Genomic DNA, 25,854 nt, shown 5'->3' with positions numbered 1-25,854 from the left:
TAAAACCTGTTTTTTTGTTTTTATCTGTGTTAATTATCAGCACAATTAGCAGTAAATTGCATGTTGCAAATGTTAGAAAATAAATTTGCATGCTTGATTTCAACATTTTCCTCCCTACACTTGGAACTCCCAGATATACACATGCAAAATGGTCAGTTGCAAAAAATCTCTACACAATTCTTATAAACAATTTTATCAGTACAGTGTAAATACCAAAATTACTGTTTTTAATGCCAAAACCCAGTTTGCACTGGTACATCACCAACTGGCCCTCTCTGTGCAGGTACCATCTCAGGCTGTAGTTTTAATTTAAATAAATAAATAAATAATTAAATCCGCCAGGAGGGGTTAGAGGGGTTGCTTTTAAGGAGTTGCCCTGTTGCTGCTTCTCCAGCAAACCTGTTGTCTACATCCTCTGCACCAAACCAGCTGAAATGGATTCATAATAGTTTACAGTTGTGAAAACAAGTTTTTATCAGTTGCGTGAAATTGCCAAAGCTAAGCCTTATCTTCCTCCAAGAGACCTAGAAACACTTATCCATGCCTCCATCACCTCTAGACTGGAATACTGCAATTCTCTCTAATTAGGTCTTCAACACTCATCTCTTCATAGCTTGCAGTTCGTCCAAAATGCCGCTGCACGTCTTTTAACAGGTGTTAAAATGTATGAACACATCACTCCAGTTTTAGCAAATTTACACTGGCTCCCTGTAAAATATCGTATTGACTTTAAGATTCTTTTACTTACTTTTAAAGTTTTAAATAATATGGCGCCTAGTTTTTGTTTTGTTTTTTTGTTTTTTTTTTAAACAAACTCCTCCACATGTATGACCCCAAAAGAGCACTGAGATCATCTCGCCAGATGCTCTTAGCACAACCAAGGTCTCGATTGAAGCATAGAGATCGGGCCTTCGCAATAGCAGCACCCAGACTCTGGAATAATCTGCCAGAGGAGATTCGTACTTCAGAGTCTATTCAGTCTTTTAAATCGAGTCTTAAAACTCAATTTTTTACTTTGGCTTTAAATTCGAGTTCAGTATGAGCACCATCAGGCCTGTTTTATGTTTTTATTGTTAATTCACCGTCTTCTTATTTATCTGTATTCGTTTCTCTATTGTTTTCTCTTGTTTTTAACCAACAGTGAAGCACTTTGGTCAACTCTGTTGTTTTTAAATGTGCTATACAAATACATTTTGAATTGAATTATTTCTAACTGGACAGGCTGATCTCCCTGAAGTTTAACTGACTTTGTGTTTTGCTGCGATCGAGTGTTCCCTTCATCTTTTTGAGCAGCTTAGGAACCCAAAGTTTGTCCCCAGAGCTGACAAGGCCACTTTGACAGGCGTACCTTCCTGACTGACACCCTGCAGACAGACGGGTCCAGAACTCCAGTGTGGGGGTTGGCGCTCATTTTGGACACAAAGGTAAACCTCTTCCTCCAGCGCACACAGTGATTGTGAACCTCCTCTCTGTAAGACAGAAAAACAGGCTTCATTACATTTTGCAGTGCCTTTGCATTTCTTCATACTCCTCACTTGAAAACGATGCCAGATTGCACAAACATAAAGTCTGTATTTATACACAGACCTAAATTAAAAGCAGAATATTTTCCCAATCTCAATTTAAGGTCAAAACAAACATCGCTATATTCTCTGCCTTCAGAACGTCACATTTTTTCCAGTCCTGTCATACCCGTCTCACAGCCTCATGACCAGTGTGTCCACTGAGGATCAGATTCATCAGAGCTGTGCTGAGAAAGCATGTCATGATCCAGTTTTTCCAAAACTAACTGCAGGGCAGAGTCGGCTCCCAGGGCTTCTGACACCGATTACAATTTTTCATTTCAAAAACGTTTACGATTGTCTCGGCCTCTCACACAAACCCCACATCGTCGACCTACAATGTTGATTTTCCCACCTGTCTGACTGACAAGAAACCCATCAAGGAAGTGGTTTACAATGGTGACGAGACTTCTGTGAAAACCCAGACTGGCTTGTGAAAAACCTTTAAGTACCCATGCATCCTGGTTAACGTGTGGGAACAGAACAATAGGTGTAAAAACAGACCGGCTCAGTGATCTGTTTGTTCCTGAAAACAAATTCCTGAGAAGTGTCCTAGAGACGCCACAACAGCAGCTGATGGGAAAATGTGCATCCAGATCTTTGGAGTTCGTAATCAAATAAAGCACTTGATGTGTAACGTGTTGGTAAGATGAAATTCCCATCAAAATTGGATTTTCTGCAGTCCGGTGTGACATCAAGATCTTTTTTGTTTCTATTTTAGAGCTCATGTTTTATTTATTTCTAATAAATATAAAACATAAGCTGTTAAAATAAGCAAGCGCATTTTAGCATACCACTATTGTAGCTAATGGTAATGTCATTAGCCTTCCTGGTATTTGGACATTGCAGCAGGATCTTTTAAGCATGTGGAAATGTTCGTGGAAATCTATCCAATTTAAGTGTTTCCCACAGAATCAGATTTTATTTGTGGCATTGGCAGCTTGGACGATGCTTGCATCTGCAAACATTTTAGCTGCAAGATTCAAACAAATCAGCCGATTCTCAAAGTGAACTCAAACTCTGTGGGCTTAGACTGACGCTAGCACTCGTTATTCTTCTCTAGAGTCTCAGTCTCCTCAGTGGAACAGCACAAAAACCAGTTTAACACTTACTGAAGGTTCTGGTTAGCAGGTGGAGTCCAAGACAGAGAAGGTAAAGTACATTTGACCTCAGGACAAGCTTATCTGGGGTCAGGCTAGCCACCAGGAAGTCAGGAAGCACTGGGGCTACTGAACTAACCACCTCCAGCGCCACTGAAATGTAGTCATAAGCGAAGTCTAAAGCAAAGAATAAAAGTTTTAGTTAAAACTCTTATTCAAATTTAGAGTCACTGACTGTCAAAGTTGTATCCATTAGTTGGTTATTTAAAAAAAAAAATGACTGAAAGCTAACCATTGTGCACCCGCATTCCCAAATGTCAAAGCAATCTCTCCCCATAATGAGCATGTTCTGTAATGTTTGAGCTTCTAGAATAGGAAAATTCCCAGAAATGGTTCTATTTTCAGGAATGACATGGCCATCATTCCCAGTTATTGTGATGCCAGCACAAGAACCACTGAGGAATAAAGCCAAAGTCTTTCTATAAGCAAGTCTCACCACTTGCATCCCTCTCTGGGAAGTTATTTTGATTTTGATTACCAATTTAGCTTCAGTTTCAGTGGCCTCGAGGACACCAACAACACATGTACAGAATCGCCAGTAAATCTTTTATTTATTTATTTTTTTTAATGCTTAAAAAGTTTGCAGATTTTGCCCCAAATAAAAAAAGTTTTGCTTCGGATTTCTTTTTAGGGGCTGTTACAGATTCTTCCACAGGTTTGCTCTCATCATCTTTTGTGTGTCATTTATAACAATTCTTATACATGTACTGAGCAAACAAACAGAATCTCCAGTCCGGCTTTGACAGTCACTAGTCATCTACCGTTATTAAAGCAAACACCCTGAAACATGAGTCAGTGAAGCATTCTGACACAGATGACTGATTTCACATAATACGCCTTTTTTGACATAGTGCCAAACGTTTGAAGCCAGCCCTGAGTTAATGTTTATTAATATAAACACACCATAAGTTACAATAAAGAACTTTAAATATAACCGTGAACATACACTCTGTGGACTTGGAGTTTTTAGAAAAGACACACATTCTGCAGAATGAGCAGGAACATTGTCGGATTACATTTCATGGGTTAAAAAAATTATAATTTTGATCATTTAACCAAGGGTTTGACAACATGAACATTTCTTTGTTCTCTCTCTGTGGGTTTCAATTGTAGTGAAACATCTTTCTGTTAATATTGGGGAGATCACAGTACGATAAAACACTTTATATCATCTGTCATTTTAATTTAACACCTCGTGATAAACTACTAAATCCAGATGTTTCCTAAGCACACATGGAAGTTTCTGCTGTGGAGTGATTATGCTTCTGACTTCAAGTTATTGCTTGTAAATGGGTACCGTCAAGGAAGAACACCCTGTAAAACCTTAGATGACCAACCAGCATTAATTAGCAGAAAGCTAGCTTATATGGCTAAATTGGCCTCTCTGTAAGAAATGTTTTGTTTACTTCCACATTTTGCATGCAATCAAATATGTATTTTAGCTAGGCTTCAATTCAGCCAACTGCTGTACAATGGGATCAGTAGGAAGTAGAATGGCTCTGCTTAAAGCAAGCAGTTTCCTTTAGGTTGAACGTGTCTAAACTTGTAAAACTTTTAGGTGTTTTCACAGGTTGTCTTTTCTTACCTCCACCAAAAATGAGGTAAGAAAATGTCTTTTTTGTTGATAAACGTCTTTTTTTTTTGGTATTTGAGTTAAAATTTACTGAGATGTGCCAGCAGTGTTTCGTTGCGAGTAGCAGTGTGTTATTTGCACCTAAATATAAATGTTTGGTGCTAAAGGAGAGACATCCAAAAAAAGCCAAAGTCAGGATGTTTCAAGTTGTTCTTAAATCTCTAAAATACTATAGGGCATGCTCATTATGGGGGGACGAAAACACTACGTAAAGGTTAGTATTTATTATTGTGAAGTTATGAGAATCTACACTTTACTGTGAATCACCATCATCTTGTCAGCCAAACATTTCTGTTAAATACCATCCTGCTGAAAAGCCCCATAATTTGTGTAAATGTTCTGTCAATCAGGAGTGAAATGAGATGAAAAAAAAGAGTCATGTTTTTCTCCTTCTAAATGGCAAACAGCTCATTTTGGAAAGTCTGTAACAGCATGCTGAGAAGGAATAGATTAAATGGACAGCCAAATGTTTCTGGAGTCACTTAAACTGCGTGACGCCTCCTTAATCCCACCACATATAAATCACAGACACGGCGGGCTTCGTGATCAGCACTAATGAGCTCAATTTCTATTACAGCTCCTTTGGATTTAAAAGTTAGTGTGACAATACACCAAGTGTTTCCTCACCAATCCCACACAGCACCCTCGAACTGTACAGAGGAACATTTACACTCAAACAACTCCCAGTGACTGCTCAACACAGAAAACCAATACAACAAAAAAGAAAATGAATTAAGCTGCAGGATATTCATGAAACAGTACAAAAGTGACTCGAAAAAGTCTTTATTCCAACACTAAAGTAGCAAAACCAACAGAAGACCAGTGATGTGTGTTTGAAGTATCTTAGTTTTTCCTGTTACACTTTGTAGATGATCCCTACACGCTCAGCTCATCGAGTCAACTTCTGAATTACCGAGAATAAGTCTGTGAACACAAGCAGCTTTGCTTCCTTTGCTGGGTGGCTGGGCTCAGCATTAGCGGTAGGATGAGGAGCTCAGATATCCAGAGGGATCTTTAGAGTAGAGCTGCTGCTTCTATGAAACGAAAGGAGCTAGTTGAGGAAGTTTGATGATCTGGTTAGGAGACCAGGCACATCCAACTGGAAGAGACCCTGGGGAAGACCCAGAACCTGCTGGGTTGACATCTGGGTCTACTACCATGGGAACACCTTAGAATCCCCTTGGAGGAACTGGAAAGGCTGAGCGCGAAGAAGGATGTCTGGTATAATCTGCTTAGCCTGCTACCACCGCAACCAGACCTCAGATAAGATAATGGAGACGATGCATAGACAGATGGCTGGACAGGTGGATGGATTGATGGACGAACAAATGGATGTCTGTGTTGTCGTCAATTAGGTTTTTTGCAACATTTCCATTAGGCATAATTAACTCCAGAAAAATCAGTGATTACTTTTCTGAATTTACCCAAAGCGCAGCTACTCTCATGTGCTCTGCTGGTTTGTGAAGTCAAGTTTAAAACTGTCAAGATGAGCTTTCTCGCCATCTTGCCGGATAGATCCAACTGGAAAACCGAATGCTCATTGGCTAAAAACTTGTTAATCACAAATCATTAGCCCGAATAATCCTGTTTTAAAAAATATACTTCACCATCATTTCAAACGAGTGATTGACCACATAAACTCATCAGGTATTTACTAAGGTCTCATATGAAGGCCGTTATTCCCACAGACCTGTACAGGACTGGTCTTTTACCAACAATGGGTATCAGCCCCTGGTGGCCATTAAGAAAAGTGCAGCTTTAAAGCATTTGTGCACGGGATTCACTTTTCAGACCAGAAGTTACGTCCATCTTTTATAGTCCATGCTTAGCAGATGTTTTTGCATCAAACATAACTTACTTTGAAAAAACTTCATAGGGGAGAACAAACATGCCACCTTTAGTCTTCCACTTCTACACTTGGGTCACTTACATGTTAAATTAAAATCAAAAGGATTCATCATGTGTAGCCCATGAATATGCATAATGAATTTGCTTGCACTCTTTAAGGAAACACTACTACACAAATTTATGGAAAACTGGCCTAAAAACATTGCTCTGGACCAGTCAGACAGTCAGATCAGGAGTTCAGTTAAAAATCTTTTTTTTTACTTTTAATTTTAATTTCAGCCACTTCAGTGTACATGAGGTCGAGCTGTCTCAAACGACACGCACAGTGTCTATAGTTAGCAGCAGCTGCTCCTCACACTCCCATCCCCCCTTCATCTTTATTCATAGCTCTCCACGATGTGTTGTGTGATTTGTACCACTATCATCTTGTTTTTCCTTCTTCTTTTAATTCTTTTTCTCACAGTTAGCAAATGTTAAACAGCTGAGCCAGTTACACGTTTGCACGTTTACAATGAATTAAATACTATTCTGAGTACATTTTAGTCATATTATTCAGAGCTCTTGTCTTTTAACAGCAACTCATCCTACTACAGGGGAACGAACAGATCACACTTGCATATATAAAAGCATGTAATATGTGTTTTCTGTTTAAGATAATTTAAGAATTAAAAGTACTAAACAGTTTACATTTTTGCTTCTATGTTTTTTATTGCCCTAAACGGTGTTCTTTGGCTACATTTAAATTATTTATTCCTTGTTATTGTATTTATTAGCCTGGAAGTCTATTACAAAGAAGAGGCAGTATTACTCACATATAAAACCTGTTGTTTACGGCTTTATGGAGCTAAAATAATCAGACATCATGTGCTGGCTTATCCAAAGAAAGTTTGTTGCTTTTATTAAAATCAAAATTTGAGTTTTTAACTTCTAAACAAATGACAAGAGAATCTATTGTAACTTACTACATGCACAACCCCCTCCTAAAACTTTAACCCTTCACCAAAGTCTAATTCCCAAACAGGCCATATAAAGAGGTGAAGGAAGGTAAAATGTTTTAATCTCTCTATCCCTGGAAACAAGTGAGGTTCCAAGAAGAGTCAAAACACAAGAACACACACACACACACACACACACACACACACACTTATCAGGACCCCACGCTTTTGGTCAGTCAGTGTGTAAGGTGGAGCGTTCCCAAACCACATTCCTCAGTCCAGATGGCTTTGTTCAGGCTCCATGGAAACCTCGCACTCAAATCCACCGACCGCTTTCCCAGCAGCTTGGAGGAGGAGGAGGCGGAGGAGCAGCTCACACCAACACTCGACTTCACCCTGGTACATTTTTACAAGGTGTTTGTTTCTAATCTCACCTGCTGCCTTTGACTCTCTTCTGTTCCCTGTTTTCACTCTCACACTTTTCCTTTAATGCAGGAGGAGGCTGCCGTGAGTTTCTCCCCCATTACCCCAAATTCTGCAGAAGAGGTTTTAACAGAGTGCTTTCTGGCTCTGCTCACACCAGCTCTGGCTTCTGCTCTTTACATGTGCCTCGGCTGTCTGTAACGAAAACAACCTTGGAACAAAACCAAAGGAAACACTCCAAATCCCCATCCAGCAGCCGCCTCGTTTCAATTCTGATCTGACCCAGACATTTATTAAGACTGAGGTCTACGTATTTCTACATGAGCCCTGAAATTAAAATCTGCAAAGGCTGCCCCTGTCACTCAACACTGACCTAAAAGGAAAAGGTCAACGTGTTGTATCAGGAGGTTTGATTCACCTCAGCTGGAAGAAGTTGGGAAAAAGAGTCAGCTGCAAATACAGGATTTTGTATGAACAAAAACCCAGCTTCAAACTTCAAACTCTTTGTGCTTATAAAATAAATATATGGTGAGAAAAGAAAACTGGAAAAATATACAGATTCCTGTTAAGGTGTGGCTCTGCAACTTATCAGAATGTGGGATGGTTCCCAAAGGCTAACAAGGCAGAACTGGCTGGAGCATTAAAACATTAAAATACATAAAAGAATCAGAAGACAGAATACCTGTGATGCACGCAGTTAATTTTGTGCCAGCAGCAGCTTTCTGGCACCAACATCCCACTTTCTCTAGTGGAAAGTCCAGCATTGTGTTGGTGGAAAAGAAAAACAGTCGTTCAAAGTCAGAATAAACTGACTTTGTAGTTGTTCATTCAATTTATTTGGACGAATCTCATTTCTGGTCAGTTAGAGAGTCAGTCTACTGCTGATGATATTCACACCGTTAGTCACACTTTCAGTCTGAGTGCACCTCCTTTTACTGCTCCTCACTCACTTAGTCACTCGTGGAGAGACAAGTGATGTAAAACGACATCAATGTGGTTGATGACAACATGTTCGGTTACCATAAGTGCAGTGACAGCCTCAAAAGAAGTAACACACCAAACACAATGACAGGGAGAAAGCACCGTCACCTGAGCTTTTGCGTCATTTCAACTCCTTCTGATCACAGCTTGCAGTAAATTTCAAAACTGCTGCAAACCTACAAATACAAGTTGTTATTAAAGCTATACTGAAATACCTACAAACAGCTGCTGCTTTGTTGTTCACCTTATATGAACATTTATATAGAACAAAACAAAAAGAAAGAGTTTGATACTGAAACTGTCAAAAAAAAACAAACAAACATTTAAGCTGTTGAAAGATGTTACAGCTATCAGCTGTCTTCATCCTAATCCATAATCTGTTATGTGAGACAGTATGTGGGTTAAAACTTTACCAATATATTTTGATCCCATTTGTTTGTAAGTAGGATTTAACAAAACCTTCAAGTTTAACCATGAGCCAAAAAAGGACTTATTTTTTCTGACAGACATCAGAATGTTGTAAAGAATACATTCTTTCTTACCAAGTATGTGCACTATCACACATCACAAAGGACACAGATTAAACATTTTCACTTACTAAAATAAACCTTATATAAACTGTTTTAGAGGCTTCAAAAACACTTGGTTTACCCCCCAAAAATGAAAGACTTCATGGGAGCAGCATTTCTGCGCTGTGCTGCGATTGCAGCTCAGTAAAAACAGGCTGCAGAGACAGAAGACAGATGCTGAAACTGCTCTCACCACAGCCGGACAGAGCTCACATAAACAGAGGACATGAAACCGCCTGTGAGGAAAAAAAAAAACTAAACGGAGGCCGTGACTGTGCCTGTCCTCTTCCAAGCGCTTGTCCTGCAGGCAACCCTTTCATCATCCGGTACGTTTGAACCAAATCACGAGTATTTATAAAAGAAATCTGCTCTGATCCAAGCATATTTTCCAGCAGCTGAAAACAAGCTGTCAAACTTCTACAACGAGCATCACTATCCACATTTAATTTACCATCGATCAAACTGAAAACACAGTTAGGTTTTCGTACAGGAGAACAGGTTTGAAGTCAAATAATGAAACCAAAACCAAAGAAGACCAACAGATTAAATAAAACGGTAACATCCTGGCTAGACTGGGAAGTATTAGTAAAGCATAAGATCTGCAAACTGAGTGACAAAAGCACAGGAGGACAGGAAGAGGACATAGGAAACGAGGTTAAAACTAAGAAGAGCAAATAAAGGATATGAAGTAACTCTTCAGAGTATTTTTGAGGAGATACAGTGGAGACAAAAACCGGAAACACAGCATGAGAAAAAGGGTGAGACAGGAACGCCTCGACATGAAAAATAACTTAATTTTTCAGTTTACAAATGAACTACAGGAAACAGATTTAAAACGTGCAACTTATAAAGAAAATAAATAAATAAACCACAGCTTGTACTGTTGTGCTGGTGGAAGTCTGTGAGGACTGGCTCATTACTGGTGGACATCGGCGGAAACTAGGCTGCGATGCACAGTTTTAACCCTTTTCAGCAGCACCCCCTGTTCTGTTGTCTTTATTAGGAACTATTTATCATTTATTTGGTGTTATTTTTGTTATCTGTGGTGGGCTAAGACAGCTCTATACAATCTTGTCAATGTTACACAAGTTTACATATCTTTTCTTATGTTTGTGTGCAACTGTGTTAATCCAGCCTGTCTTGAGCAGAACGCTGATCTTTTTCAGGTGAAAGCATTTTCTAAAACGCCAACTTCTTTTAAAATGTTAACACAGAAAGTCATCTTGGACAGTTTCCTTAAATTTTGACTATTTATTTACAGTCTGCTTCATCTCTGACAAACAGTTTTGTGGTGTCTCAGGGGTTCAAGCACCAGAATCTACGAATCACATCTGCTACTGCTGTTCGGAAACCCTTACATGATGAAAAATAAATCCATCACGGTGAGCTAAAGTTACAGGAACTGGAATCAGTTTTGTTCCGACCTTCTCTGAGCTGCCAAAAAACATTATTAAAACTGACATGGCTAGATTACTGGAGTTCATGTTCCTGCTCTTCAGACGTTCAGTTCTCTTGTAATGTGGGAAAACTGAGCCTAAATGACCCCTAGAGCAAAGACAATCTCTCCACTAACAATCATTAAAGTTGTGATTACACACTAAACTCAGCCTGCAAGACTGAGATATAAACTTGTGGCCTGTGATTTGAGTTGCCCCTCCACCGGACCTCACATGTGATGACTCAACATGTCGGCAGAGCGGGATCCTTATCGCTCATCCCGGCTGCGTGGCTCCGGGGGCCCGCGGCCGCACAAGAAACACAAACATTCAGGCAGGACCCCGGTCGGGTCGTATCGAGCGCTCAGATAAACAGCCAGACGGCAGAGTGCTGAGGAAGCAGACGGATCCTGCAGAGTCCACGGACGGGGACAGGAACGGGCGAGGAGTCAGAAAGCCACAGGGTCGATCCTCGCTGACGCCATCACCCTTTTAACAACCATTCGAGAACAAAAGTTACTTCCTCCAGCTGCTTTAACTTTTTTATCGTGTATTTTATTTTATTTTTTTAAATACACCTACTGATCATCATCAGTGTAAATGTGTCAGTGTTAGTCCAGCGGCTCATTTTTCTATTTTTCTTTATTATCTGTCATTATGTTCAAATTAAACACGACCAAAGTTTCACATAACAAGGTCAGCGCATGTACAAATAATCCCTGTGAGCCAAAACCTAAAGCTTAAAACAACTCTAAACAGACTATTCTGTCCTACTATTGGCTCTGTATGAGGGGACGTCCCAAATATGTTCATCTCCCCTCTGCCAATCAGAAGAAAGTCAGCTTACAGGGAGGGTGGCCTTAAAGGGGGGGGGGATCTAAAACGGCTCGTTTCAGACAGTGAAGGGAACTGAGGGGAAATGAGTAGAGCAAATGGTAACGTAGACTTCAAAGGTAGTAATTAAACAGCTCACATGTGGAACCCTTTGATGATTCAGTATTTCTTGGAAAATAATATGTTTAAATGGGAAGTTTATCAATTAAATGTCAAATTCATAGGTAGTTTGGCCCTGGTTACAGTGAAGTACAACATGCTCAGTTACAGCAAATAAGATAACCTTTATTAGTCCCACACGTGGGAAATTTGTTACATCAGTCCTACTCATTTTGCTCAATACTGAAAACATTATTTAACACAAATACAAATTAACTATAGAACCATCATATCATGTATTTCTATAATTAAGATTTAAACCAATCTATTTAATGAAAACGAGGCAAAAATGGTGGGAGACATGGAAGCAGGATTAGTGGATGGTTTTGACCATGACCCCTATCTTGCAAGGGCAAACTCCTGTTCCTGCCGGCTACAGTTTTCACCATGACCCCAACCGCCCCTTGCAGATGGAAGCAAAACAAAATACAACAGAGAACCCAGAAGACTAGCACCAGTGTAGGATGAAGACAGTGCAAGCACCTCTTCATTCTTCTAGGCAAACCTCACCACCCAAAAGTATCACTTTTATTCACATAACCTTGAGCTGGACTAAACGGTAAGCTTTTTTCAGGAAAAGAACGGCAAATGTCAACATACCACTGCATTCACCTGTATCTGTAACTGTTTAGGTCAAACACCACCTGGAAAATCAACCTTCTTTTTGTAATGTCCAACTAACATCCTAAACCTAAAGCTTAAAACAATTATAAGACAGAGAAGAGTTATGCATTCTGTAAAACTGACGGCTATTTTTCCTTTCACTATTTGTCAGTTTAGGAGTAAAAAAGCAAACCAAACTGATAGTTCTTACATTTTAATGTCATAATAATTTGGCTGTAATTTGGATGCAATCATCAGCGGGTTTATATGCGGCTAAACACCACAGTCTGGGCTCTGGAATCTTAAACCCACAAGGGAAATCAAATCAACGAGCCTCTTCGGGGCCTTAACCTAACACTGGAGTCATTCTGACTATTGATAAAGTCGACTTTCTCGTCTCTTGTTGGTTGCAGTCAACTTTTGTGAAGCTCTGCTGTCACACATGTGTGATAATGAAAAAGGTCAGCTCTACAGTTGCAATCCCTAACAATCAGTTTCACAACAGGAAAGCCCTTGTATGGAGGAAGTTCACGTTGATTACCTGGTCAGATACCAGACCACCAACATCCAAAAACCCCCCCGCCACACCCCACGCGCCTCCCCTCACATCCCAGCAAAGCGCTAACCGCTGGAAAAGTGAGAGGAAAACAGGAAACAGCTGTTGAGGAGCGCCACGTCCCAGTCGTATTTCTCAACTCTCCTCGCAAACCCGCTCCTCTCTGGATGTCTTCCTTACGTTTTATTTTTTGTTTTGGACGTTCCCTTCTCTCTGTCACGTGGCACACATCTGTAGACTTAACAAAATAAGGGGCTCCAATATTCATCATGGTTGCACACTTGTGCATTAAAGCAGTGCAGGTACATTTTGGTGGGAATTTGCCAAAAGTGGTTTAAAACAGAGGTGGCTGGATGGTTTCCTGCTTGCGTTTCCACTGAACTCCCCTGCAGCTGCTTTCGCTCGAGCCAAAACTTTACAGATACAAAGAATGACTAAATGCCCCGTGATACAGTTTTATAAACTGTGTAGAAGAAATAAAACATTAAAGCACGGAGTGCAGAAGAAGTAGGGTGGCACACATTAACAGAGATGTTTGTGACTAAGAGAACAGATTCATCACTGAAGTCTACTTTGGATTCTCTTTACTGATATAAACTATTTATACAGTTAAAGCGGGCTACAATGCCTTTGATGTACTCATCATTATATGTTGGATTAGTCAGCAGTAGTGTCGGTGATGTGCGACAACTACTGCCCGGAAACTGCCATCTCCACCCAACGGATCATGATACTTCAACATCCTAAGAACTACATCCTGGAAGTACTGCTGGCAGCGCAACACAATACTGAGCCAGCAAGATACACTGAAGTGCAAGTGAGTAAATCAGTGCGAACATAATCCAAAGTATTAGTGGTCACATTAGGACTTTTATTTGTTATTAGGACATGTTAATGTTAGTCCCATATGTCCCCCCCCACACAGGGACAGAGAGCAGAGGGAAGTCCATATTGTTACTACACCAAATATACACACACACACAGTACTTCTATGACAATTCATAATTGTCCCTCTGCTTTACATCTTCCAAGAGCTCTGGCCTGTGAGCATCCAGTCAAAGCTAACAATTACATTAGTCACATTGAGTTGGATTTATAGATGTTTGTTAAATCTAATTTACAACACAATTTCCGTGCAGAAATGTAACTACATGTCATTTCCTCCTTCTGGAATGACTGAATAAGAAGCGGACCAGTTGCAACACTGGCACTTAGCTCAAATGAAAATGCTGGCTAACTGTGTTGCCTGTTGCACAGGCTATACCATAGGCGCTATACAGACTGAACACAGAAGTGTAAATTAAACTTAAAACAAAAACAAGATTTTATTCTTAATAAGAACAAGATCCAGGGAAAAGTCGGCCAGGTACAACTGGCATAACTATGCAGTCATAAAAAGTGATCACACTTTCTTCAGAGTCTCAAATCGCTGCAGAAGTCCTGTGTTTTTCTTAGAAACACAGAAACACTCTCCATCTCCTGCTGCTTATCTATCAGGAATGGTCACAGCAGGGCCAGAGAAATACATCAAGGGCTGATGTGTTTGTGTTTTCACACTGGTGTCAGGCAGTGGTGAAATATCAGGAGCAGCATGGATTAAAAGAATCAGCTTGAATGTCCAAAATGTAAACTTTGAACCGTAAGAATCAGAGCTGATAAAGCCTGCAAACTCCTGCAGCATGTTCTTCTGCCAAATCAAGACGGAGACCATCTGGTTTCTATAGCTCTACAGAGTGAAAACACATTCTCCACAAGCAGTCCAACACACTCGACGCAGTGGACACTCTCGAATGCTGATAACCTCCCAGATAGCTATACTTTCTAAAAAATACTTTGAGTAATCTTTAGCCTTCTTTATATTCACATGGCCTAAAAAAGTGAGCACCAAAGAAAAATCAAATTCGAACGAGTCTTTGTTGGTTTTCAATACAAAACCATTTGGAAAGATTTATAAGAGGAAAAAAGGGATTGGGTGATTACGGGCTTCTTGGGGCTGATTGCACATTCCTTTTTGGGATCTACATGAAGGCAGGACAACTGGAGGAACGTTTCACTCGATTAGCAAAACAATCTGAAAGGGATTTACTGTATTACTTTTATAAAAATATACTCGTTGCAGTGTAATTACCCCTCAATACAAAGATAAATGCAGAACGCTAAACTCCCAAAAAAGGTTATAACTAAAGTACAACTCTGTTTTCTGTTTCCCTGAACTCTTTCAAGCCGTTTCTAGCTCAGTTTCTAAGAAGTCCGTGCATGCATGACGAGTTTATGTGTTATATCACTGTGATACATCTCTGAACAGACTAGTTCAACCAAGCGGGGGGGGGGGGGTCCAAGTTATTCCACCAATAGCTAGACTTTAAAGCTCATGTTTAACAGTCTCCTTAGACAATGCAAAGTCTTGAAGTGATTCACAATTTTCTTCTAAGCTCTGCACAGTTTGCTCCAGGGAGGGTGCAGCTACATATCTCCAAACTGAAACTATCCAAGTAAGTCCCAAAACAACCACAAAGCTGGCAACAATTACTGCACCCGTTAAAAATAATTACCAATTTAATATTTTGGTATAAACATTAACCCACTTTGTGGCATTAGAGAGAGTTCAGACTGAGAGTAACCCCTGCAAAAACACTCCTTTATTAGTTTCAGTTGCTCCAATGTGTTACACAGCAGGTATGCAGACATTAGGGGGGCTCTGGAGAAAACACAAGGTTATTAAGCAGAAAAGTTAAACCCTTTGCTTAAACCTGAGCAACATCCACCTGCAAGGCACTGCTGTGGTCATTCAGACTAATGTAAAAGCCACCATAACAGCATTAACAAACCGCACAGATATTTGAAACCACAGGGCAGTCTTTTACCACCAGATGAGATTTAAAATCCATGATATAATAAATTTTTCTTCATAGTACTCAGTCGCCTTTAATACCACCCCAGCAGGGAAGCACCGCCTACAAGACTCCAAATATATTATGTTTGTCTTTTCTAGTGTGGAAATTGACTTGATAACCCCAGTTAGTGTCATGCGTCACTGCTCTTCAGACAAAATACAACATTTAAAGACGCCACACAACCCCCCTCAAAAAAAATACAAAAAAAAAAAAAACCTCAGCCTTGAGCGAGTCTGATTTTGCACAGTAAAAAAACAAAAAACAAAACACAGTTAACACTTTGTTTCTCGGCTCATGTTTCCAAAGGAGAGCGTTGGTTGGTTGCAAGCTAGCATCGGCTAAAACAGTGATGACACATAGACAGGAGGGCGACTGCTCTGGTTACCCATTTACCTCAGTAAACACTTTCTAGAGTATTTTATGGCTTCAGTAAAAAGTTTCCAATTGTACTAAATAAAAAGCCCTGACACGCTGCTCTGAGAGCTAGACAGTCACATTTGCAGCATGTGATCCCCTCTGTGCTTCCAACAGCGCAGTCCCCTGGACACGTTCGCTGTTAATCCCACCCCAACTGTCCCCAACCTTCAACAAGGCGGGGCCTTGCATACAAAGACCGGGCTTGTCAGATCTATGACATAACCCTAATCTAATGTCCGCCGTGGAGGGAGCCTCCCTGTGCCACGGTTGTTGTCCCCTCCTCTGAGAGAGCCCTTGTTTTCAGTCACAGAGATGATAACTGATCCCAGGGAAGGACTGAGCTGTTATATAACCACCCGAGATGAGAGTGACCTCTGAGGGCACAGAGGGCTCAGACATTGCCGTCCTTGCTCCAGGGGACATGAGCCGAGAGAAAGGGAAAGGGGAGGCATTTAGTTCGCTTTTTTCCTCAGCAGAGGGGAGCTTTAGTTTGACAGATAAACATTTTAGTGAGAGCTGCAATCCTCTGAAGGCAGAAAATAAAAACAATGGATCTCCCTGAACCTCAGAGACCTCTGTGTTTATATTACAACACAAAACTGGCAAAAGTCAGTGGATTCCACTAGAGTAGCTTTTGCTTCTTGTTATACATCACGTTTCCAGTTTCATCAGCTTTTGCACAAGCGTTTCTCAAATTTGAGGCTCAATAAAGCTGTCTCAGAAGGTAGAGTGGCTTGTCTACCAATCAGAAGTTCAGTGGTTTGATCCGCGACTCCTCTAGTCTCATGTTCAAGTATCATTGGCCAAGATGCTGAACCGTACAGTTCCCCCTTATGCATCCACTGGACTCCAAGTTCTTGAGTGTTAGGTTAAGAGCACCATTAACGTTAAATTAAAAGCACTATAATATCACTGCCATTTACCAGATAACCTAAACTTTTTCTGTTTCAATATTTAATACAATCAAACTCAGTACACCTATGCAGATGGCCATAAATCTGATTTTATTGATCTAACTAAAGATTCCCACAGCGTTACTATTGAGGACTTATTTTAGAAATGACCTGGGTGAGGAAATTATATCTACAAATGATTTTAAAAGCATCATCAGGAGACGTTGATGTTTTTTTCTGGTGAAACCACTAGTGTTTTGTTGTGTGTATTTGTATATAGTATATCACATTAGAGATCTTTTATTTCATGTTTTATTTGTTGCATTTTCATGTTTTTTTTAAAGCTCGTATGGCTACTGCCTTGGCCAGGCCACCCTTAAGATTTGAAATCAGTGGGAGTTGCTGTTTAAATCATGAGAAATGAATAAATGTTCTTATGTTTTGATCACTTGCTGTCACTGTCTGTTGTTTTTAAATGTGTTGTAATTGAATTTACTAACATGTTCTCCAAAGTAACTAGGTTTTGGGCTCTGACCGCAGAGGTTTGCTCCCTCCGTGAGATTATCTGCTCCTCACAGAAGTCCCAAACCGCTTTCCCCGCCACACTGATGAAAGGTAAGAAAACGGAAACATCAGCAGACAAGAAACCTGATCAAGATGATCCCGATCTGTCTGTGTGTTTACTTTCCCCTCTGTGAGCTCCTCTCACACACTCAGTCTGCAGTGATGCTACGTGCAAACAGGGAGGCTGAGTGGGTAGATGAAGAGGATGACCTGCTTTTTAAGTACGCACAGGAACCCCCCCCTCCCACCCCACATACACATGTGTCAGCTGTGGGATTTGAAGTTCAGCAGGCCTGTATGTACATGAGGTCCAAACAGGGTGAGGAAACATCCCAGTAATAGAAGAAAAAGAGGCAGAGTATTTCAACCAGTGAAATAGGAAAGCAGATCTGGAAAATTGTGGTCTCATCGTTGGATCTGATAAACAGGTTAAAAGCACTTCAGAGATCCTCCGCCAATAAAGCACTTAGCTGACTAACAGCGTAGTGCCTCATATTGTTTTACACAATGAGGTCAGTTCAGTAAGCCAGTCTGTAAGAAGGAGAGAGAAGCAGGAGGGTCTTAAACTGACTTCAGACAGTCACTGTATCCATTCAACCTCCAACAAGTGTGAAACACTGAAGCAAAGACCTTGTGTGTCCTTCGCCTGATCTCATCTAGAAAATCAGGAACGAGGAAGGAAAAACAGATGAAAGTTATGAACGTTATCAAGGTCAGAAGAAGAAAATCTGAAGTTATGTGACGCAAATGAGAAGATGAAAAGCCCAGAAATCAGAGTTATCTTCCCCGTCTCATCCCCGACACAGCTGAAAGAGCTGGTACACCAAGATTATCTGACCAGTATGAGCTGGTTTTAGAGGTGCTGCTGCTGTGTTTAGTCTGGCAGCCCAGTGCAGCAGAGGTGCCAATGCAGATACACAGATAGACCACTTAACATGGCAACACCCAGCGTTTAAATCTGACTCATGGAGCGAGCTGGTGCAACACAAACAGAGCAGAAACAGGTTTAAAAACAACACAGGGAATAACAGAGACTGCTAAGATGCAAACTTTTGCATCTTTATCCCAAAAATCAACCACCGAATCTGTACTAAATAATATACTAATATACCCTGCATACATTTTAGACACACTGCAGTAATTGCAAGCTCAGATGTACAGATGCACTTTAGTCTACAGATGCACTTTAACCTCCCGTAACTGCTTCCAAACTGTATGAGACCACAACATGGTACTTTAAACAATGTTTTGCATGTGTGAAGAAACGTTTAAGGTTGTTTTCAGGAGTATTTACCTGGAAGAAGTAGCGACAAAATCTCCATCCAGCAGCCGGAGCTTGCAGAAGAGGACGCCGTTGACAAAAGGCACCGCGGTGAGCTCCTCCAGGGTAAGATGGGTCTGAAACTTGAATTTCTTCTTTTTCACGAAGAACGCCATAGTTTAAAAGACTCTCAAAGCTATCAAAAATAACGGGGGAAAACACGGTAAACGGTAAAAAACAAGGCTGTGCTAAAGTAAACGTGCCGACTTGGTGTTTTCAGTGTGTTTTCATTAGAACTCTTGTTCAGGACGTGATTCACCGCAGATATCTGAAAACAAATTAAGCGTTTCGTTCAAAGATGTCCGTAAAAGTGGGAAAAAAACTTGAGGTGTTTGGTTAAAAGTAATGAAAAAACCCACCTGGGGACATTTTGGGTCCTCTGGCTTTCACCAGCCGCGGTTCAACAACACGGAATGACGAAAAAAGACATTTCAGCTTGCTTTTCTCTTTTGAGTACGGAGAGGAGGAACCTACAGCTAGCAGCATCAAGCTGACGAGAGTATGCTGCGGAATATCCGGTTTTTACCTTTCAGAATAAAGTCTAAACCATGTTTGTCAGGCAAAGATGCATTAATTTCTTTTTCTGTCGGCAGCCAAACTATATACAAACTTAAGATAAAATAAGTATTTTTTTTATCGTATTATTTGATACAGATATTAAAATGTAAATAAAATAAATAAATACATTTGTGATTATCAAAAGAAACATTCTACTGGAATTAATGTTTAATATTAAGATTTATTTTTTAAAGTGTTCATAAATTGGAAAAAGAAAAAGAAAAAAATTACTCAGTAACTGCAACCACTGACTAATCATTTAAACAAATAATTATACATTAATAACAGCTCTAATTGTTCAACTTGTGTGAGTGACAGTTAAGGAAAGTACAATGAAAAAGCAGAGATTAAAGTTTACTTAAAAATAAGCCGAATAATGTTGTCTTGTTGTTGTAATGAAATAGATGATTGATGGTTTTTCAGAAATGTTTTAAAGTGATTTTTTTTAAAAACTATAAAACTTGCAAATTTATGTGCAATTTTAAAAATGAATTCATGTGATTGCTAATAACAGTTTTACATTATAATAAATTCACAACACTCATTCAGATGTTCAAACTTAATCAAGATGCTATTCAAACACTAACTAGCTAGGTTTGTGGTTTCTGCTTTAAAAAAATATATAACTGATATAAAGTGAAACGAATATAGATGTAATAGATTTATTTGGGCGCATGAACACGAAACATTTTATCTGTGGAAGACTTTTTAAAGGTGAGTCATGGCACTTCCGGTGCTACACTGGTTCAAGCTGATGAACTTGCCTAAAGTTTTTGGACTTTCATTCATGCCAGTCATGCTGTAGCGTTCAACGTGAAACAGCGCCACCGTGCGGTACAAACCGCCACAGTGATGCTACCTTCAGGGACTTGGAATCCAAAAACTCAAAACTTACCAACTTTACGCGGAAGATTTTAATGAATTCAAATTGAATTTGTTAAATATAAGTTGCATTTTTTTTCCTTGTGTCTGTTTTTATTAGTTATACACCAGTTAGCACCTGATAATTTTACATGGATTGAAAGTACCTGATAATATTTCCCCCAAACCTGCAAATAGCACACATTAATAAAGAAAGAATAAATAAATTTATATAAATATTAATTTATTTTTACATTTAAAAAATCAATACATTTAAAAAAAATAGATTTGTGCAACTTAATTTGTTTCATTATTTTCAGTGATTTCATAACCCATCTGGGTTTTATAAATTTTTATAAATTCCTTTGGTTGGATGGGTTCACAGCACCGCTGCTCAGACTTCACTTTAAGCAGATTTTGCAGATTTAGCTGTAAGTGGCAAAAACCTAATAATAACCACTGAACCATGAACATCCAGGGATCAAAACTTTTCTTTTTAGAAATACATTAATATTTTGGAAATAAAATTTACGCAGTCTTTCCCCTTTTTCACCTTAGTTCTGCATTTTTCCTTCAGACACTGTGACCAAAAGAAGAAAACTTGATGACATCATGAATCATTTTTACAGCTCACTGATTTATTTATTTAATCCGTACTCTCTAAAACCTTTGGAAAGTTTAAATAAAGTTGACCAAGTTTAACCTCCTCTTCCTCGGCATGCATTTTTAATTTCTCCTTGATATTTGGGCTGATTAGGCTGATATGTGAACGCCAGGTCGTAGGAGGTTTCAATAAAGTTCGCACAAAGATTTGTTGGGTTGTTGTTTTCGGTTTATTTGAAGATGTGTCATATCAAAGTCAGGACTTACTTGCCTGCTAATGTGTCTGCATGGGCGCACTTCAGGCTGCAGGTCAACATATCCTGTTTTAAACAGGATATGTTAACATTAAACAGGCTGTTTAATGTATGCCACGAAGAAACGTGTGCATCTATGAGAAGAGTCAGTAAACAGTCAGCCAACAGAGGGCAGCACAGATCTGGAAGAAATTCAGCCTGTATTTAAAGTTCTCTATTAAATCCGTGTATGTGTGCAGCTGATTTACCTCGTGGTAGACTTTAGGGAGCTTACTGAAATAAAGTAAAATACCTGGACCTCACAGTAACTGTTTGTCAACAGTCAAAAATCTACATTTATGTTCCCAAGCAGTAAATGGTTCATGTTATCATGGCTACCTCCAGATTTTAAGATGAAACATCGAGACAGTCTTAGAAGATGGTGTCCTGAGGTCAGGCTGGGGTCACACTAACAAACTGTTGGTGTTGTTTGCAGAGTGACAGATACCACGGTGCATTATTGAAGGGTTTAAGGTACTAGAGCTGATGTGATTTCCATGTTCTTTTTGTGTTTTTAATGTCCTGTCACATCTGACGTTTTATGTATCAGTAAATGGTCATTTAAAAAAAATATCTGGTCCTTAGCAAGTGTTAAAATTGGATAAATGCAACCTCAGATGAACACATGACATATCACACCAGGCCAAAGGCAGAAGCTCTGAAAACCTGTCCATTCTGACTGCTTCAACAGGAATTAAGAGGGTAAATAGAAGTGAGGTGCTTATAGTCCTAAAGCAGGGGTGGGCAACTCCAGGCCCCGAGGGCCGGTGTCCTGCAGGTTTTAGATAAACACAGCTGATTCAAATGGCTAAATTACCTCCTCGACATGTCTTGAAGTTCTCCAGAGGCCTGGCAATGAACTAATCATTTGATTCAGGTGTGCTGACCCAGGGTGAGATCTAAAACCTACAGGACACCGGCATTCGAGGCCTGGAGTTGCCCACACTTGTCCTAAAGCATTTGATTAAATGCTCATCAGGAAGCGTGACCAACTCTATAAAAGCATAACAGGACAGGCTGCAGGTCTGAAGCATTCAGATGTGTGTTAACTCAATGCTGAGGAGGATGTCCTAGAAAACTTCCTAAAGTCTTCAGCTGATCCAAAATGCTGCCGCAAGAGTACTGAGAGGATCTAGAAAGAGAGCACATCACCCCAACAGAGCACTTTGCTTTCAGACTGCAGGCTTACTCGTGGTTGCTTGGGTTTCTTCCTGTTAAAAGGGAGTTTTTCCTTCCCACTGTCACAAAAGTGCTTGCTCCTATGGGGTTTTCTCTATTTTCTCTGTATTATTGCCAGGTCTTTATTTTACAATATAAAGGGAACTGAATTGAATGACATCAGCAGTGATCTGAAAGAAGGGTTCTGAGGCTAAGTTTATCTTTCTACAGTGGAAAACATTTAAGACAGCTGTTAATCTTCCCAGGAGTGGACATCCCAGCAAACTGACCCTGAAGTCAAATTGTGTAATGCTCCGAAAAACTGAAAAAAAAACCAACCCAAAAAACCCCACAACGCTACGTCTTAGACTCTACAGGCCTCAGTTAGCATGTTAAATGTTAAGGTTCCTGACAGTACAGTTAAAGAAAAAAGACTGAAGAATGATGGCTTTTTAAAAACTTTTTCTAAGGTTTGTTTCGAAGGGTTTCCAGGAGAAAGCCTCTTCTCTCTAAAGGGCTGATAGCATTTGAATAAACTACAAGATCTTTTTGGAACAATGTCCTTTGGACAGATGAAACCACAGTGAAGATGTGTGGCTATAATCCACAGCATAATGTTTGTCAAAAATAAATAAACAGCAAATTGGCCAAATGTGCAGCCATCTGTCTGCTCATGCAACAGGACAGTGATCACAAACACACCAACAAATCTGCAACAGAATGATTGAAGTCCAGACCTGACTGAAATTCTGTGGCAGGAAAAGAAGAGTGGATCAAAAATCTTCCAAAGTGACACATAAAACTAATAAAGTGTTAAGAAAACAATTCCTTCACATTTTACTATGAACAGTGGTGCTGCAAGCTTTGAATCATGGGGTGTACTTTATTTTTCACACGCCGTTTCTGCATTTTTGCTTAAGTTTTGTTAAATAGAATAATGACGCGGTGTAATATGTTACGAGGTTTGTTCATCCGAGGTTGAATTTACACAATTTTAAGACCTGCTATGTACCAGGTGATTTGTAAAGGACAAGATGTTTCCTCTGTGTTTGAAATTAGGTCGTAAATCTTGTGACTGAATGTGAATCGCAGATGATAACGATCAGTAACAATGCAACATAAAAAGCCTTTTCCAAGGAAGGCAACAACAGATTATCATGTTGTCCCCCTGTGACGTTTCCCAGTTACTCATGATTAAACACCCCCTCACTTGTCACCTGTTGCTGTCAGATACGGACTGTTTGTGCAGCCGTGCGGGTTAAAGTGCTCCTGCTGAGTCCTGTTTGTCTTTACCTGCTGCTGTGTGACGCAGGGCATCCAACGACAGTGGCCACGTTAACGTGTTTATGCTTCTAGTGAACTTTTACTGACGTGTTCATGAACCTCAGAGTTACATGCGTGCATTAAAGCCTCATATTGTTATTGTTGCTCTTACCACCAGTGCTGTTGTTACTGCTGTTTATTATTTTGTCATACAGGCATAGCCATTATTGTTGATACCCTCACAGTTACCCTGTGGGGTCTGAGAAATAACCCCAACCCTATGGTATCAGAAAATGTGACTTCTGGCTTTCAAATATTGTTCTTCCAAATCTTGGCAATGACAGGACAAAAATTATATATATTTAAGCATCTGTTGTCTCCAAATATGGAGTTAAGGGTTGTTTCTCCTCATTCATTTTGCAATCGGGACTATGGGTAATTGTCCCTACAACTTTTCCAGTTAATTTTTAAGCTTTTATTTTACTTATAATTAAGGCTGTAGCAACATGAACAAGACGACTGCCATACAGCATCCTCTGTGTAGAGACATTTGCTTTCATTTTAAAACATATGTATATATGTTGCTGCTTCAACTTAAGTGGATTAAGCCAGATGAGTTTAATATCACATGTCAAAATAAAACTAACTTCTAATTCTAATTAAGTTAAAAGTGGTTGTTGCGGTTTCAGTCCAGCAAATTGTATAATGAATAAACTCCTTATATGTCACTAGGAAACTAAGAGTACTTGTACACAAGGTTTTTAATTGACTTCCTGTGTCTCATGCAGCACACAGACACTGGTTTTATTAATATTTGATCAAAAACTGAACAAGAACATTGACTAATGGGAATCGTAATACGTTGTTTACACGGTTCACTGCCACACAAAGACTGGAGACCATGTCACGCATCCACAAGAATCAAAGTCTAAACACAGCTAATGTATCAGAGATCACACCATCGTTAAATTAAAGGTTCAAAGTTGAACATTAACAGTCCCATGAGTCTGTACTTTTGCTAGAGCACCATTGGAATTTTCAATTCCCTCACTACTGCCCTAAAAAAAAGACGTTGAACTGAAACAATGTAATTCAAATAAATATAAAGTATCTTTTTATTGTCTTTATCAAGCTGAAAAAAGCATGTGGGGGCGCTGGAGCTTAGTGTTGCTTGAAAAGTCAGGAGAGTCTTCTTAAGCGATGTTGTGATACATGCCCTGGTACCTTTGGTGTGTCACAGATTCAAACCAAAAAAAGTGGAGAGAAAAAAAGCTTATTTACTCTGCAAAGATCTTCTGAGGTGGCCTGGACAAAATGTGTGATATCTCTTGGTAGGGAGTATCCCAGGCTTCTCTTGTATCACACTGACACAGAGGAGAAAGTACAGAAATGCCAAGCAGGGTAAAGTTAAAGGCTGCGGGAACATCTCTGGGCAGCTTGATGTTCCTGTGACTACCCGCTGCTAATATTAGATGTTTAAGGCTCGTGCAGCTGCAGCCATCCTTTCTGGACGTAGGTGCAATTTCCTCATAAGCATTCATAATCTAAACTGGTTGTGCATAATTGTTTCATTTGTTAATTTGTGCGTGATTTTTCCGTGTAAGACAGAGTTCTGGAAGAGTAGAAGCAAAGACTGGGACTGTTTAACGTCTTATCCTTAATTTCGTCGTGTTGCCATCAATACAAACTTTGATTTCTGTCTCATAATGTAAATACTGTGTAGAAGTACTTTAGCCTTCTAAAGGAAAATTTAGGCCATTCGTATTGTGATGTTTTTCTGAGTTTCATATAAAATTATTTATATGAACAACTATTGTTGTACAAAATGCTTTTAACTTAAAATTAACCTTGCTTCTTTTCTTTGGTACACTCATTAGGTTAAGAGACTCAACCTCTGAGTGCTGCACACATTTAAAGTAAACAACTATACGTAACTTGGCAGTCTTCATATGCTCTATAAAATACACTGTCTCAGATAGAAGGATGCTGATTTTTAAGCTGGGAGTTTAATTTCAGTATGTTGTATAGCAACAGCAGGACACTATACAGCATTGTAGAAAAAGTCCCAATAATCAGACAATGCCCTGTTAGCAAGCACTTGAAGACAGTGGGAACCCCAACGGAACCAGACTTTTGCGGACAAATACCCCCACGCCCCCACCCCCAGTTAGTGCGGACAAACAAATACAACTGGCCAAAGACACAAGAAAATACTATGTACACTATTTATAGCAACATATTTGCCTGCAGAGTCATTCCAAATCCCAGCCAGAAGTATTATAAGAGAAAGACTTTAGTAAACACTCACGTAGGCAGAGGTCAAACTTAAC

General features: G+C 39.7%; 1 protein-coding gene across 3 annotated transcripts in view; it reads right to left on the bottom strand.

Moving 5' to 3' along the window:
- eeig1a (estrogen-induced osteoclastogenesis regulator 1a) overlaps positions 1-25,854 on the bottom strand; it is a 37,772-nt gene extending 11,918 nt beyond the window's left edge. Inside the window, exons 1-3 of one of the 3 annotated variants that reach the window (XM_004555693.6) lie at positions 19,148-19,287; positions 18,762-18,924; positions 1,349-1,469 (exon numbers count right to left, since the gene is read on the bottom strand). In XM_004555693.6, coding sequence (XP_004555750.1) covers positions 1,349-1,469; positions 18,762-18,904 — 264 coding nt within the window. In that variant the 5' untranslated portion in view covers positions 18,905-18,924; positions 19,148-19,287. Of the gene's footprint in view, positions 1-1,348; positions 1,470-18,761; positions 19,057-19,147; positions 19,288-25,832 lie in introns of those variants that run through there. The other 2 variants (XM_004555692.4, XM_076891187.1) reach the window with 2 other exon arrangements.

This window comes from Maylandia zebra, linkage group LG12, assembly GCF_041146795.1.
Source record: "Maylandia zebra isolate NMK-2024a linkage group LG12, Mzebra_GT3a, whole genome shotgun sequence".
Taxonomy (NCBI): Eukaryota; Metazoa; Chordata; class Actinopteri; order Cichliformes; family Cichlidae; genus Maylandia; species Maylandia zebra.
The sequence above is the reverse complement of the archived record's forward strand: the minus strand, read 5'-3'. Positions and strand labels throughout refer to the sequence as shown.